The sequence below is a fragment of the Neoarius graeffei genome, chromosome 11 (genome assembly GCF_027579695.1).
Source record: "Neoarius graeffei isolate fNeoGra1 chromosome 11, fNeoGra1.pri, whole genome shotgun sequence".
NCBI lineage: Eukaryota > Metazoa > Chordata > Actinopteri > Siluriformes > Ariidae > Neoarius > Neoarius graeffei.
This window is the reverse complement of record NC_083579.1, coordinates 65,753,753-65,769,438: the sequence shown is the minus strand read 5'-3', so window position 1 is coordinate 65,769,438 and position 15,686 is coordinate 65,753,753. Positions and strand designations below refer to the sequence as shown.

Genomic DNA, 15,686 nt, shown 5'->3' with positions numbered 1-15,686 from the left:
CTTCTTGCTGTGAGGTGACAGCGCTAACCACTATACCACCGTGCCGCCCCTTCTTTCTTTCTTTTTCTTTTATTTCTTCCTCTTCTTTTCTTTTTTCTTTTCTTTTTCTTTTTGTTCATTTATTTTCTTCTCCTTTCTTTCTTCTTTTTTCTTTTTGTTCATTTATTTTCTTCCTTTTTCTTCTTTTCTTTCTTTTATTTTCTTTTTCTTTTTGTCCATTTATTTTCTTCTTTTTCTTCTTTTCTTTTATTTTCTTTTTGTTCATTTATTTTCTTCTCCTTTCTTTTTCTTTCTTTCTTTCTTCCTCTTCTTTCTTTCTTTTTCTTTCTTTCTTTTCTTTCTTTCTTTTTGTTCATTTATTTATTTTCTTTCTTTCTTTCTTTCTTTCTTTCTTTCTTTCTTTCTTTCTTTCTTTCTTTCTTTCTTTCTTTCTTTCTTTCTTTCTTTCTTTCTTTCTTTCTTTCTTTCTTTCTTTCTTTCTTTCTTTCTTTCTTTCTTTCTTTCTTTCTTTCTTTCTTTCTTTCTTTCTTTCTTTCTTTCTTTCTTTCTTTCTTTCTTTCTACTATTTTATCCAACTTGGAAGAGTAAAAGGTGCTGCGGTTTTCATTTTGGTTGTGGCTTTTATAAGATCTTTGTACAATGTTCTCCATCTTGATTCATTCTTGATGTTTCCTTCAGTCATGTATTAATAACTGGAAAAGCACCGATTCATGCTGCATTCTTTTGGCAGACACTGTGTTCCTCTGTATTAACACCAGTATGAAGGTGCATACAGTCGTGCATAAACACATTTAACATCTGTTCTTAGTGAATAACATCTTTTCCATCTATATCACATTCTTCCCTCAGGAATAAAAGTCCTTTCATTGATGACAGTTGTCACCGTGATGCTGATTAGTGGACAGCATGAGATTTGATTACATTCTGGATGCTATTTCCGTAGTTAATCCCCGTTTGTGACGGTCTCCTCTCCTCACATTCTCTCATACACAGACAACTCTCAAAGATAATCGTGCACTTTCTCCCAGTCGCTACGCTCCTGTTTGTGTGTTTTGTATTGAGTTGTGTGCGCGAGGTTGTGAGGAGATGCAGAACTGAAGCCGGTATTGAAGGAAAGAGTCGTGTGTGATGATAAAAGGTTTACAGTCTGAACCCATCGCAGCACCAAGTGCCTTATCAGCCATTTTCCATTTGTACCAGATTGGTTTCATTAATGAGGACTCACACTCCGGCCTATAAAACATCTTTTATTAAGCATGTGCCTATCATTAGCAAAGACTAACTAACCCCATATCAAATGCATCTAATCCTCCAATTATGTCCCATTTCTGTCTCTCTCCCCCTCCCTCATTCCTGTACGTTGCCTTTTTCTTTTGTTTTTTCCATCTTTACCTTGTGTTTGCAGAGATGTGCGGCGTTTAGTCGTAGCTATGTCCAGAGCCAGGTTGGGCCTCTACATCTTTGCTCGCGTCTCCCTTTTCCAGAACTGCTTTGAGCTGACGCCTGCCTTCAATCAGCTGACTGCGCAGCCGCTACAACTGCACATTCGACCTCAAGAGTACTACGGCTCCGTGAGTGCACACACACCTGCACGTGCAGAAAGATTAACAGTGACCATCATACTGTAAAGCTGTCCAAGGTCAGTTAGTCAGTGTAGCACAACATAACCAAAGAATTATTTTAGCCTTACACTGAAATCAAGCACTGTAATTATGGGTTCTAGAGACTGTACGATCATACTGAACACCCTTTCAACCAGGGCTTTGAACCAGAATTTTTTTCCTATTGGTTCGTTCCGAACAGAAACGGAATTTTAATGTTTCCGGTTTTGGGTTCCACCATTAAGTAGACGTTCCCGAACCGGTTAGAACAAAAAAATTTCGTTCCCGGAACGGTTAATTGCGTTCCCTGTCAGCTGTTTAACAAATGGCTATAAAATTATGTCTCTGTCTCATCCGGCTTAAGCCAAATGTAGGCTAATTCTATTACAACCTTCATTAAATAAGACAAGAAATAATTCAAAACAATTATTATTTCAAATGTTGGTGATTTGGATTCTCAGTATGTCTTCCCATCTACACAAACAGAAAAAGTGCCAAAAATGAAAGATAATTCGTTTAGTGTGTTACCAAAGGCTAGTCAGGCCCTATGCATTGATAGGCTAACAGAGGTTAACGTCATTTAATGTTCGCGAGCCTCTCATTAACGTGGACAAATATATTGATATCGTGTTTGAAATTGACGTTTTTGAATAACGATAGACTGCAATATTTACCTCTTATTTAAGATGTGGAGACGTGATAGCAGTCCACCCTCCCGCTCTCTCCATTCAGTCAGCGAATGTCACACAGGAAGTGAACCCCAGCGGGTCATAGAAACTTGCGCAGGAGAAGAATGACTTTTTTATTTGTAGGCTACGGAAACTTTGAGGAACGAAATAAAAACCGGTATTAACCGGTTACCATTATTTTTAATAAGCGTTTCTGTTCCGGAACATAAAAAAATAATAAAGTTTCTGGTTTCGTTTCTGTTCCATGTGAAATAGAAAAAGTTAGGACTCCCTAAAGTGAATGATGCATGAAATGGAATGACAAATGACAGGTAGTAAATTTGAACAATAAATGGTCCCTTGTCATTCAGATTCTTACAAATGGAATAACGATTGAAATCTTTAGTTTTAGACCTCCCTAGGATAAGATAAGTGGGTGCTTTGTGGGATATCAGCTTTTACAAATGGAATGACAGGGTTTCTATATGTATTGACTTACTTTGAGCTAATGTTGTCAGTGATATCACCTTTTACAAATGGAATGATAAGGTTTCTAGGTGGAATGACATACTTTGAGGCAATGTTATCAGTGATATCAAATTAACAAATGGAATGACATTGTTTCTAGGGTTAGGGTTAGGTTATAGGTGATATCACTGATAACATTGCCTCAAAGTATGTCATTCCACCTAAAAACACTGTCATTCCATTTGTAAAAGGGGATATCACTGATAACATTAGCTTAAAGTATGTCATTCCACCTGGAAACGCTGTCATTCCATTTGTAAAAGGTGATATCACTGATAACATAACCTAAAAGTATGTCATTCCACTTAGAAACAATGTCATTCCATTTCATGAGCTGAAAGCATGTCATTCCACCTACATTTCAGTCATTATTCCATTTATAAGAATCTGAATGACAAGGGACCATTTATTGTTCAAATCACTAGCTGTCATTCATCATTCCATTTCATGCGTCATTCACTTTAGGGAGTCCCGAAAAAGTTCCCGGTTTTCGTTTTCGTTCCTTGAACCGGTTCAAAGCCCTGCTTTCAACACGCTCAGTACTGTTTGACCTTACTATTCCACAATTGTATACGAGAATGATTTTGAATCCCAATATCCGGGTGTCACCCAGAACAGGACAGGTTCCCTTTTGAGTCTGGTTTCTCTAAATGTTGTTCTTCGTGTCACCTTTGGCTCATTCATTGGGGATCTAAATCTACATCTGAATTTCTGTAAAGCTGCTTTGTGATGATTTTATTTGTTTATAATGCAAAATTTAATTGGAAAGTTCAGCATGTTCAGTCTGTCTTTACCCTACCACAAGGTCAAGTGTAAATGAAGGCCACTGTTGTAACAGCAGGTGTACTGGTGTGAGACGCCACTGACTGGTCAGTGTGAGCACATGCATTTAAAAACTTTACGCAAACTTATTGATTTGAAAAGAGAAATCAAGATAAATCATCAGACCCTTTTTCTCCATCTTTATCCATGGTGCTCCTGAAACCAAAGACGTTCAAAAGATGTACAGTATTTAAGCAAATATCAGCACAGCTGTGATTAGAAACAGCTACTCGGATACGCCCTCTCGGGTGATTATTGCTTTTATACAACAGTTCCATAAACAAGAAATTAATGTTGCATAAGTGACACAATTTGGCCAAATGTTCTGTTTATTTTTACTCCACTAGTAGAAATGGGGCGGCACGGTGGTGTAGTGGTTATCGCTGTCGCCTCACAGCAAGAAGGTCCGGGTTCGAGCCCCGTGGCCGGCGAGGGCCTTTCTGTGTGGAGTTTGCATGTTCTCCCCGTGTCCGCGTGGGTTTCCTCCGGGTGCTCCGGTTTCCCCCACAGTCCAAAGACATGCAGGTTAGGTTAACTGGTGACTCTTAATTGACCGTAGGTGTGAATGTGAGTGTGAATGGTTGTCTGTGTCTATGTGTCAGCCCTGTGATGACCTGGCGACTTGTCCAGGGTGTACCCCGCCTTTCGCCCATAGTCAGCTGGGATAGGCTCCAGCTTGCCTGCGACCCTGTAGAACAGGATAAAGCGGCTACAGATAATGAGATGAGTAGAAATGGATCCCGGAGAAGCCACACTTACTTTTTAGCACGTCTGATAGCTGGCTAGCTAGCTCATATGGGTTTGTACATTCCTGTTAAAGGGGCTTCCAGTAAAATTAGTGTCCCTTCTTTCTTTTTATCTTCATCTGATGAGCGTTCATGCTTTACTTCAAAAGCTATATTCCTGAAAAGTATAATTTGCCATGTCTGCTGATGATGTTGCTAACACTACTGTAGTAACTGTTTCAAAACAGGAAGTGGAATTTTATATTTAGGACACAGATGAGCAGAGTGATGCACATTGAAACACCCCAGTGCTGTTATGCGAAATATGGGCACTCTTGGAACAAAGAGATCGGAACTAACTGTTGTCTAAATACAGATATTTAAATAATATTGGCTGGCTTTTTTCGTGGTATATCAGATATAGTCCGTTCAGCTAGCATGATACTGAACGAGTCGAAGACGAGTAGCTGAATGGACTATATCTGATATACCATGGAAAAAGCCAGCCAATATTATCATCATCATATAATACACACTTAATGGAACAATTACAGGTTTTACAAAAAGTTAATAACAAGGGAGTAACTTACCAATATTGAATGCTGATTCTGATTGAATATAATTCAGTGTTCTGTCCATCCAATGTACAAAGTCAAAGTTCTAACGATAAAAATGGTGCAAGTCATAAAAGCCTGAACAACCCAACTTATATACAAGCTATATCCAGGTTGACAGTTCAAGTTCAAAGTTACTTTTGGTCATAGTTAATTGTTCCATTACAGTTGTTCAAAACAAAAGGGCTTTGCTGAGTGAAGTCCACGAGTGAAGTCCTCTTGTAAAAGTCTCCGTTACTTTTCCTCACATCCAAGTAGAACCTTGACAATATTTCCGCTATTGCTCTCTCTTCCAGTTTTTCGATGTCCGTTGGTCTGTTTTTCTCTTGTAAATATGCATGAAGAATATCCAGTGACGTTTTGGGAGTCTTTCAGGTGTTCAGCGTGTCTGTCTCTTTAAATCTTCCTCTTTTAATGAAGCAAACCTAACAGCCATGTTTGTGTACAAATTGTCGCAGTCGCGCGCTAGCGTGGAACTTTTACATCTCCGACGTGTCTCTTTTCCAGTTTTTCGGTGTCCGTTGGTATGTTTTTCTCTTGTAAATATGTGTGAAGAATATCCAGTAAAGTTTTGGTAGCCTTTTGGGTGTTCAGCGCATCTTTCACTTTCAAAATTCTCTTTAAATCTTCTGCTTTTAACGAAGCAAACCTCGCAGCCATGTTTGTGTACAAATTGTCACAGTCGCGTGCTAGCGTGGAACTTTTACATCTCCGACGTGTCTCTTTTCCAGTTTTTCGGTGTCCGTTGGTATGTTTTTCTCTTGTAAATATGTGTGAAGAATATCCAGTAAAGTTTTGGGAGCCTTTCGGGTGTTCAGCGCGTCTTTCACTTTCAAAATTCTCTCAAAATGTTCTGCTTTTAACAAAGCAAACCTCGCAGCCATGTTTACGTACAAATTGTCACAGTCGCGTGCTAGCGTGGAACTTTTACATCTCCGACGTGTCTCTTTTCCAGTTTTTCGGTGTCCGTTGGTATGTTTTTCTCTTGTAAATATGTGTGAAGAATATCCAGTAAAGTTTTGGGAGCCTTTCGGGTGTTCGGCGCATCTTTAGTTTCAGTTTATTTATTTAGTGCTTAAACCGAGCACTGAATTAACCCCGTCTTCTCTCTCTCCCGGCTGACAAAGAAATGATTGTGCGTATGCTCAACAGAAAAGTTTTGTCATTGGATCTTTGCATGAGCTCCAAAGTTTGACGTTGTGTTGTCTTGACAATGTGCATTATTGTAATAATATTGCACGCTCATTCTCCATTGGGGAGAGTGGCATAATACATGGAGGATAAGCGATATGATAATATTGCATGCCATCAATAAACCCACTAGAAGGGAATAAAATACGTGTATTTATCCCATGGAAAAAGTGGCCTGTATGTATAATAATAATTATTCATAATAATTATTCAGTAAGACTTATATTCACTGTAGCAGTGTGTGTGGAGGTCTGACAGGCCTCGCTCTACAAACAAACAAACGCACACAGAGCCTGTAGTGCAATAATGCATTAAACACTAATTATTCATGTATACTAAAAGACATTTAGAAAGATGTACTTCCTGCTTTTCTGTACCTCTATAGTGAATGTGTAGCGCTGTCTGTCTGGATTCAAGAATTATTGAATTATTCATGAATGTACTTTAGTGGCCTCCAAAAACTGGATGTCATTGTGTTGTTAAATTGCAGTTCTGAATAGCACACACTACGATTCCTAGAACACTTAGCATTCATAACGAATATTAATTTTTCCTGTTTGGGTCAAATGTATGCACTAGACATCTGTTCCTGTCCTGTACTGTGAATAGACAGAAAGTAGTTAGAAAAATTCATGCAGTACAGAGAACACTTGGAAAATAATTTCATGGAAAATGAAGTAAACTCTTCCTCTCTGTCTTTTTTTTTTTTTCCCCCCCTTACAGACTGAGGCGCGCTCAAACGAGCCTGATCAGGTAGTACAGAACATGCCTGAGATGGCCAACCTGGTCTACAATATGTACATGCATATGATGCAGAGAACTCAGCAGTACAGACAGGTAAGCACTTTACTTTCGCCTTTCCTTTCCGAAACACACGGTTAAGTATTATTCATCACAGAGCCATCTGCTTTCTTTTTAGTTGAATAACACTGCGAGATCAGCTGTAATCTAATCATTTTAGTTCTGAATGCTGAAACTTAAGCAGTGAGCATGAATGCAGTGTTTTGGATGAGAGATAAATTGCTGCTAATGAAGACCTGCTGTGCTAAAATGTGGAGCGAGCGCAAGCTCTTGTCACGCGTCTGCTCTCAAACTCCCACATCAGAGCAAAATGTCGGATTTAGAGCTGCTGTTAGTCAGTGTGGCCTGTTAAAGCCACTTTACTCCAGAAGCAGCGAGACACATGCATCAGCATGGGCAGAGTGTAGAACGGTTATAAATCTAACACAAAAATGGCCAGATTGGTCTTCAGATTATTATGAACATGATGTCTTTTTCCTACATCAATCAACAGGTACACGCCTTTCTATCTTAAGGGGTGTTCACACAGCAACTTTTACTCCGGTGTAGCACCGGGGCTGCCCTGGTAGAGCGTTCACACGGTACAAAGTTATACCGGTGTAGCCCCTGAAAGCCGCTTAAACCGGTGCAAATCTAACCCTGCTCGGGAGGTGGTTTAAGAAATTTACTCCGGAGTAAATGCTAGTTTGCGGGGCAGCACCGATATAAAATGGGACGTCTGAACGCTACAGGGGTAGACTCGCTACGCGGGAGGAGAGTTGATTACATACGGGCATTGCATAATTTGCATCCTGGTATTCTGCGCTTCCAAAATGGCGAATATCAACAACAACAGAACTGCGTGTCTTCCAGTGTTGCCAGATTGGGCGGTTTTAAGTGCATTTTGGCGGATTTGAACATATTTTGGGCTGGAAAACATCAGCAGTATCTGGCAACACTGGTGTCTTCATCCACGTTGTTTTCTCGGCGCTTGGTGATGCCATGACAACCGGGAAAAGGAAGTACTTTTTTCACGCATGCGCATATTTCATTTCCGCATTATTACTATCGTATAGCACGGTCGCAAAAACTGCCGTGTGAACACAAGTGGGGCTGCACCGGTGCTAACACGCTTCTCTCTAGTAAGCAGGTTTGTGACGTGTGAACGCTCCACAAAATTTACACCGGTGTAAGATATATCGCAACAAAATACATCGGTGCAGCATCGATGCAAATATGTGCCGTGTGAACACCCCTGTAAACATTCAGATATGACATCTTGCCTTTAAACATCTAAATTTTATTAGAATAAAAAAATTAAATACAGGCAAAGACCAACCACTAACCCAGACAGACCACAACCCTCCACATTACTGGATTGATTGATTGTATATTTGAACTTACAGTGATGCCGATGTGACACCTCCATTATGTAATTATAGTGCAAGCTACTCGTGTTGAATCCCACTGCCTGTTGCACTACACACACTACAAGGTGCTGCCTGTACATCTAACCCTTTTCTGTTTTATTAGTCTGATTAATTAATTAGCATACATGCATGACAGATGATCTTTCCAGAATCAGAAACATGCATGTGCAAACTGAGCGCAAAAAAAAAAAGTCAAGAGTGTGCACCGTTGTCTTAGACTACAGGCTGAAACATCACTGTTCTGTTTAGGTTATTGGCTTACAGTACAAAATATAGCATTAATTTTGTATTTCAACACATGGAGAGATTCTGTAAAGACGAATGGTCTCACAGAGCAGGGCATCTCTCTCCAACCTTAAAGCCTCGGTCACAACCAGCCGTACGTGCTCCTACAGCCGGTCTACGTGCAAGAAACGCACGGAGGGTGCGCGTGTGACGTGCTGATTTTCGAGCCGTAGACTGGCCGCAGACCGGCCGCAGAGGTTCTTTGTCATGTCAAACAAACTCTACGGGCGCTTACGTTTTTTTTCAGGTTGCAAGACAAGCTTGCAGCCAACGTGCGTCTTTCTCCACGAACAAAAAAAAACGCAGCGATTTGGGAAACGCCAAAAATCGCACGGCCAAAAAATCGTACGTCCGGTTGTGACCTAGGCTTAAGAGAAGACTCCGTGCTGTTTTACAGGCAAAGGGAGATTGTACAAAGTATTAAATGCAGGGGTTCCAATAATGCAGAATGACGCCACAATTTTCATCATACATTCACCAGAGGAACTCAACACGCCATGCAGCCCGAAACATGGAGCCCTTCAGTCGCTTGCCAGCTGACAGCACTTTCAGTTTGGTGGGTTTTTTTTTTTTTTTTGGTTTTTTAAACCGATCCCTGTATTACTGACACTGTCTGGTGTGCTCGGGGACGGTAGGGGCTCTGAGTGTGCCTCCCCCGTGGCTGTTTCAGCTCTTAAATCCTCTTCAGTGCTTGAAGAAGGCCGCCCAGAGAACTTTATCAGCTTAGACTGCGCCGTTATTTGGTTCACGCAGAGATAATTGCACCACCATGCCAGGCCGATTAAGATTCATTGCGATTGGTCAAAAGTTTGGTGCCCATTTGGTCACAAGCATGTGCTCATTGTTTACACTCTGGCTTCCCACCATCTCTTTAGTGGGGTTGGATTTCAGCAAATGGAGGGATTTCTATAAAAGATGACTTATGATGATGATAAAGATGACATCCATTCGTCACTGTGACGACTGCTAGTAATTTGCTCTTTGTTACTGATGGATTATGTTCGTCAGTGACAAGTGTGACGAGCGCCAGCGGGAACCCCGATTTATTTCTTCATGAGGGATTTGTTTTTCTGAATAAATTTTTCAATTAAAGGTTAGATATTTCTCATTTTTTCCAGTATGAGATGAAGTGACTTCAACAAAAGGTGGACTTTTTTCTTGAACAAGCACCACCACCACCCAAATCTTTTCAAGCGGTTCCAATAATTGCTGGGTTTCACGTGACGTCACATCCACCTCATTAGTTATTCAAAGCTTTAGCTGGTGGTCTACCAAAGCTCAGTTGACAAACCGTTTGTATGGAGAAGGTGCATTGCTCGCATGAAAAATGCCTTACGCTTGCATTGTTTTAGGTTGTTCAAATCCGTCAGACCATGAAACTGATCAAAGTTTCTTCAGGGTTCCCTGTGAACTAATAAAAAAGGGTGAATGAACACAGGATTTCACAAAAAGACATCGAGAAAGGTGGCTTTTGAACCTCTCACTGAAATCGAAGGGAGCCGAGTCGAAGCGTGCTTGAGTTTGCAGTGATCACTTGGTGAAAGGTTTGTATTTCCCTTTCAGCTCTGTCCTTCGTGTTTTCCAAGTACTTTTCTTGCTATGTGTCGTTATTTTACGGTACTTTTTTTGAGTCACGAAGCGCTAAAGTCCCCAGCTGTTTCTTTGTTTACTCCTCACAAAGTCCATATGCATGAAGGTCGCGACAAAATTCTTACCCAGCCATACAGTTACAATGCGCCGTGATCACTTCTCCGTCTTGTTTAACTAAGATCCAGGTCTTTAAAGGGGTTTCTGATGATCTTTGTGAATGATTTACCTGAGAGATAAGAGCCAACACAAGTGAGAATTAAGCCAACTGTTGTTTGTTTACACTTCAACTTGCAGTGCTTCGTTATAAAGACGCGAACGAAAAGCTTAAAAAAACATACTTGCACGGGCAAAAACGATACAGGATTCATTCGGCAGCGACTTGATCCCGAGGTCCTTTACCCAGCCACATACAAAACAGTTGTAAGCCTCCATACTCTTCCACGCTTTCATCTGTTTTGCGGTGTAGAAGGACGTCTGCAACACCAGATAGTTCGAGATGTCGGGGAACTCGACTGAAGGGTAGTTTTCGAGATCGTATGACAAATCCTTCTTTCCCAGACTGTAGGGGTCGATTCCATTGCACATAGCAATCTTCTGAATATATCTAAAGCGAGCAGTGGCTTCTAGATTACGAGCGTACTCTGATAAGTTATCGCTAGTTGTTTGCACTACGGCAGCCGTTTAGACCACCCGCTATTTCACTTCCGGTAAAACCGCTAAGAAAAGTCACGTGACTGAAACTCAGTAATTGTGGAGGGGTGTATGTGCGCGTAACCTATGTCTTAGTCTGTATTAATGCACTTAAGGTAATAACTAGCTAACTAGTAGCTACTCATACTGTATATTATGTGGGCTACCAATTTTAGCTCGTCAGTTAGGTTTCTGGGCAAATTTATCATTTGTCCAACTGTGAAATTGTATTGAAACGGTGATGTTTGTTTTGTCAGACCTCATATGGTCACACTTGTTGGAAAAGTGGTGTTTGGACAGTTGAATTTTACTGTGTAGAAAATCTCTTTTCTTGTTGTTGATGTGTTTATCCTAAATAGTTTTACACGTATGATGGAGTGTAGTCCAGTGAATTTGGAAAAGTATCTGACAGCAGTATAAGAGCTACATGACTAATTTTACACGATTTTAACCACAAGTGCCATACACACTATTTACAGACAGTTAAACTACAAGTTCTCTCTATACCTATGAATAGTAACGCACGTTAGTGAAATGTGGAAAACTGGGAAACCTGCAGTCAGGTCAGAGACATGTTTATATATGCAGAGGTGAGGAGTTTCTGTAGCACTAGATTTATTTGCAGCATACGAAAGCGTCTTCATCCATATTCAATGAATTTCTAAATAGTGATTTTTATTTATTTTTGTCTTTGTGCTGCAGCAGCAGATTCTGCCACCCCCACGGCAGGTGACGCCCGAGGACGAGTCTGACGTGAATATGAGGGATGAAGAAGAGCAAAAAGAGAGCGAGCCTGAAGGAGAGAGCAGGGAAGGTGTGACTAGAGACAAGGCTGAGAATGAAGAGTGTGAGGAGATGATGGAACAGGAATCTGGTGTGGAAGAGCAGCACACAGAGGAACATGCGAAAATGCCTGAACATCCAGGTAGAGACAGTGACAGCGGTGATGGCGAGGAGGACAAGTCCTAAAGCACATCCACCCACGCACCACACCTCTGTTGGCCAGGGTCCGCTGCACCATCCACCAGGATGCGATTAGTTTTTATTTTTCCTTTTTACCTCACCTTAATTCGGTTTCTTGAAAAATAATTGCCTTTTGTAAGAAAACATTTATAACATGAACATTTTGTAATAAAATTAAAGTAATAAAATTTATAGTCAAGTCTTGTGGGGTTTTTGTGTGAGAGAGAGAGAGACTGGGACTGAAAAGTTTTTCCCAGTGTGTTTTAATTTAGAATTCTCATGCATACAGAATACTTCTCTTTATAAACTTCCTGCTTCTGCGTATAAGTCACCACTTTTTTTTTTTAACTGTTAATACAGTTGCATATAAAAGGATGCATTACGCAACTTCCTCTAAACGTCTTCAGTGCTCGAAAAACCGTCATGTCCGATCGTCCCAGATGACTAAAGTCTGTGCAAGGACAAGTAAAACTGTTAATATCAACATACCGCCATTGTGGCACAGGAGCCTGTGATTGGTGGACAGCCGACAAAGGGTGTCTCCCATTGGTTATAAATTGTAACATAAAAATCATAAACACATACGGGACCCGTTGATTAGCTGTTCACGTACTGAAGCCAAGTGGAGATGTTCGGCGTCTGTTGCTGTTGTCCAAAGAAAACTACAGCTAAAAAAAGCTCTACTACCGGATTACTCAGACAATCTTGGTCAGAAAGAAGTGCAGAAATACACGGAAATTAATTAGAGTTTATTAGCGGTTATGATCCGTACAAAATTCCTTGAAATGACTGGAGTGACGGTGCAGATTTGTGGCCTAGTGTTAGCATTAGCTACATGTTGGAATATACCTTCTTTTTCCCAAAAATTCCTGACATGGAAGAACAGTTTAAAAAAAAAAACCTACAGAAGCAACAAAACCTTCTTTGTGTAAAGACTTTTTCCCTGCAGAATGTCGCGAAAGCCAAAGCATTTACTCTCAAAGGCTCTGACCTAAACTGTGGGCTAGATGGTATCCCCACCCCCCCCTCCATGTCTCATCAACCTCAAGGACATGTACAGTGACGCTTGAAAGTTTGTGAACCCTTTAGAATTTTCTATATTTCTGCATAAATACGACCTGATTTTCACACAAGTCCTAAAAGTAGATAAAGAGAACCCAGTTAAACAAATGAGACACAGATATTATACTTGGTCATTTATTTATTGAGGAAAATGATCCAATATTAGAATAGAATAGAATAGAAAGCCTTTATTGTCATCACACAGAGTATAATGAAATTCAGAGCTGCTCCATAAAGTGCACACACACATAGAATAAAAAGAAAAGGTATATTCAAAATACAAAAACTACTATTGAACTACTAGTTACTATATACAGACACATTTGTATAGGTCCTGCATGGAGAATACACACAAGACAAAGCACAGTAGATAAAACCTTAAGGGCAAGTAAAGTGGCTGATAGTAGCAGCATCCAGTGGTGTGCAACCATGTGTAACATAATTACAGTTCAAGTATATTGGCATTGTAATAACAGTGTATACCTACACATATACACACACACACACACACACACACTATATATATATATATATATACACACACACACACACACACACATATACACACATACATATACATACACACATACATTGAGCTCAAGTATATTGGCATTGTTGGCATAATTGGCATATTGTGCATAATTGGCATTATAATAACAGTATATACATATATACACATACATACATATGCATGTGTATGTACATACACACACACAGCTCAAGTATATTGGCATCAATACTCCAGTAGTATAAGTAAAGTGGCTAGTGATAGCAGCATTCAGTGATAAGGTGACATTTGTATTGACAGTGCAAAAAGACATGATGCAATACACACACACACACACACACAAAGTTACCTTTTGAACAGTTCACAAGTAGGCCAGTTCTCAAAGCACCAGTTCCTCAGTGCAGGCTGGAGTTGAGTATGGTGACTGCTTTAGGAAAGAAGCTGTCCCTGAGTCTGTTTGTTCTGGCCGGTATGGACCTGTATCGCCTGCCAGAGGGTAGCAGATTGAACAGATGGAAGCCAGGGTGGGTGATGTCCCTTATGATGTTTTTTGCTCTGTTCAGACATCTAGAGTTGTAGATGTCAGTTAAGGAAGGCAGAGGGCTGCCGATGATCCTTTGTGCAGTGTTGGTCACCCTCTGCAGCCTCTTCCTGTCAGCCACTGTGCAGCTAGAGTGCCACACTGACACTGCGTAGGTCAGCAGACTCTCTATGGTGGAGCGGTAGAAGGTCACCAGCAGGCTTGTGCTCAGTTGCTCCCTCTTGAGCACTCTAAGGTAGTGTAGCCGCTGCTGGGCCTTCTTGACCAGGGCTGACGTGTTGGTTGACCAGGAGAGGTCAGCAGAGATGTGGACACCCAGGAATTTGAAGGTCTGCACTCGCTCAACACGCTCACCGTTGATATACAGGGGGGCAGGGGTAGCGCTGTTCCGCCGGAAGTCCAGGATGAGTTCCTTTGTCTTAGAGATGTTCAGTGCTAAGTTGTTGGTTGCACACCACCTCTCCAGGTTCAGGACCTCATCTCTGTAGGCCTCCTCGTTCCCCCCTGTTATCATCCCCACCACTGTTGTGTCGTCAGCGAATTTGACGATGATGTTCTCTGGGTGGGTTGCACTGCAGTCGTATGTGTAGAGCGAGTACAGGAGTGGGCTCAGCACGCAGCCCTGTGGTGAGCCAGTGCTGAGGGTGCGGGCAGATGAAAGGTGGCGGCCCAGCTTCACCTGTTGTGGTCGGTTGATTAGAAAGTCTTTGATCCAGGAGCAGGTGGATGATGGGAGCCCGAGGCTGGTTAGCTTGGGGATCAGGATGTCCGGTATTATGGTGTTGAAAGCTGAGCTGTAGTCGATGAAGAGCATTCTGACATAGCGTCCTTGTCTCTCCAGATGGCTCAGCACAGAGTGGAGAGCAGTGGCTATTGCATCCTCAGTCGATCTGTTAGGCCTGTATGCAAACTGGTGGGGGTCCAGGGTGGGGGGGAGACAGGTTTTTATGTGGTGCAAGATCAGTTTCTCAAAGCACTTCGTTATGACGGGGGTGAGTGCTACGGGGCGGTAGTCGTTGAGGCTGGCTTACATCTCTGTGAGTGGCAAAAGTATGTGAACCTCTAGGATTAGCAGTTAATTTGAAGGTGAAATTAGAGTCAGGTGTTTTCAATCAATATGATGACAATCAGGTGTGAGTGGGCACCCTGTTTTATTTAAAGAACAGGGATCTATCAAAGTCTGATCTTCACAACACATGTTTGTGGAAGTGTATCATGGTATGAACAAAGGAGATTTCTGAGGACCTCAGAAAAAGTGTTGTTGATGCTCATCAGGCTGGAAAAGGTTACAAAACCATCTCTAAAGAGTTTGGACTCCACCAAGCCACAGTCAGACAGATTGTGTACAAATGGAGGAAATTCAAGACCATTGTTACCCTCCCCAGGAGTGGTCGACCAACAAAGATCACTCCAAGAGCAAGGCGTGTAATAGTCAGCGAGGTCACAAAGGACCCCGGGGTAACTTCTAAGCAACTGAAAGCCTCTCTCACGTTGGATAATGTTCTTGAGTCCACCATCAGGAGAACACTGAAGAACAATGGTGTGCATGGCATGATTGCAAGGAGAAAGCCACTACTCTCCAAAAAGAACATTGCTGCTCGTCTGCAGTTTGCTAAAGATCACGTGGACAAGCCAGAAGGCTATTGGAAAAATGTTTTGTGGACGGATGAGACCAAAATAGAACTTTT

General features: G+C 41.4%; 1 protein-coding gene across 4 annotated transcripts in view; it reads left to right on the top strand.

Annotated features, from left to right (window-relative positions):
- Window positions 1–12,079, top strand: part of aqr (aquarius intron-binding spliceosomal factor) — a 151,428-nt gene extending 139,349 nt beyond the window's left edge. For 3 of the 4 annotated variants that reach the window (XM_060934600.1, XM_060934596.1, XM_060934597.1), the window contains 3 exons: window positions 1,406–1,571; window positions 6,873–6,986; window positions 11,627–12,079. In XM_060934600.1, coding sequence (XP_060790583.1) covers window positions 1,406–1,571; window positions 6,873–6,986; window positions 11,627–11,893 — 547 coding nt within the window. In that variant the 3' untranslated portion in view covers window positions 11,894–12,079. The remainder of the gene's footprint in view (window positions 1–1,405; window positions 1,572–6,872; window positions 6,987–11,626) is intronic. The other variant, XM_060934598.1, reaches the window with a different exon arrangement.
- Window positions 12,080–15,686: the final 3,607 nt, after the last annotated feature.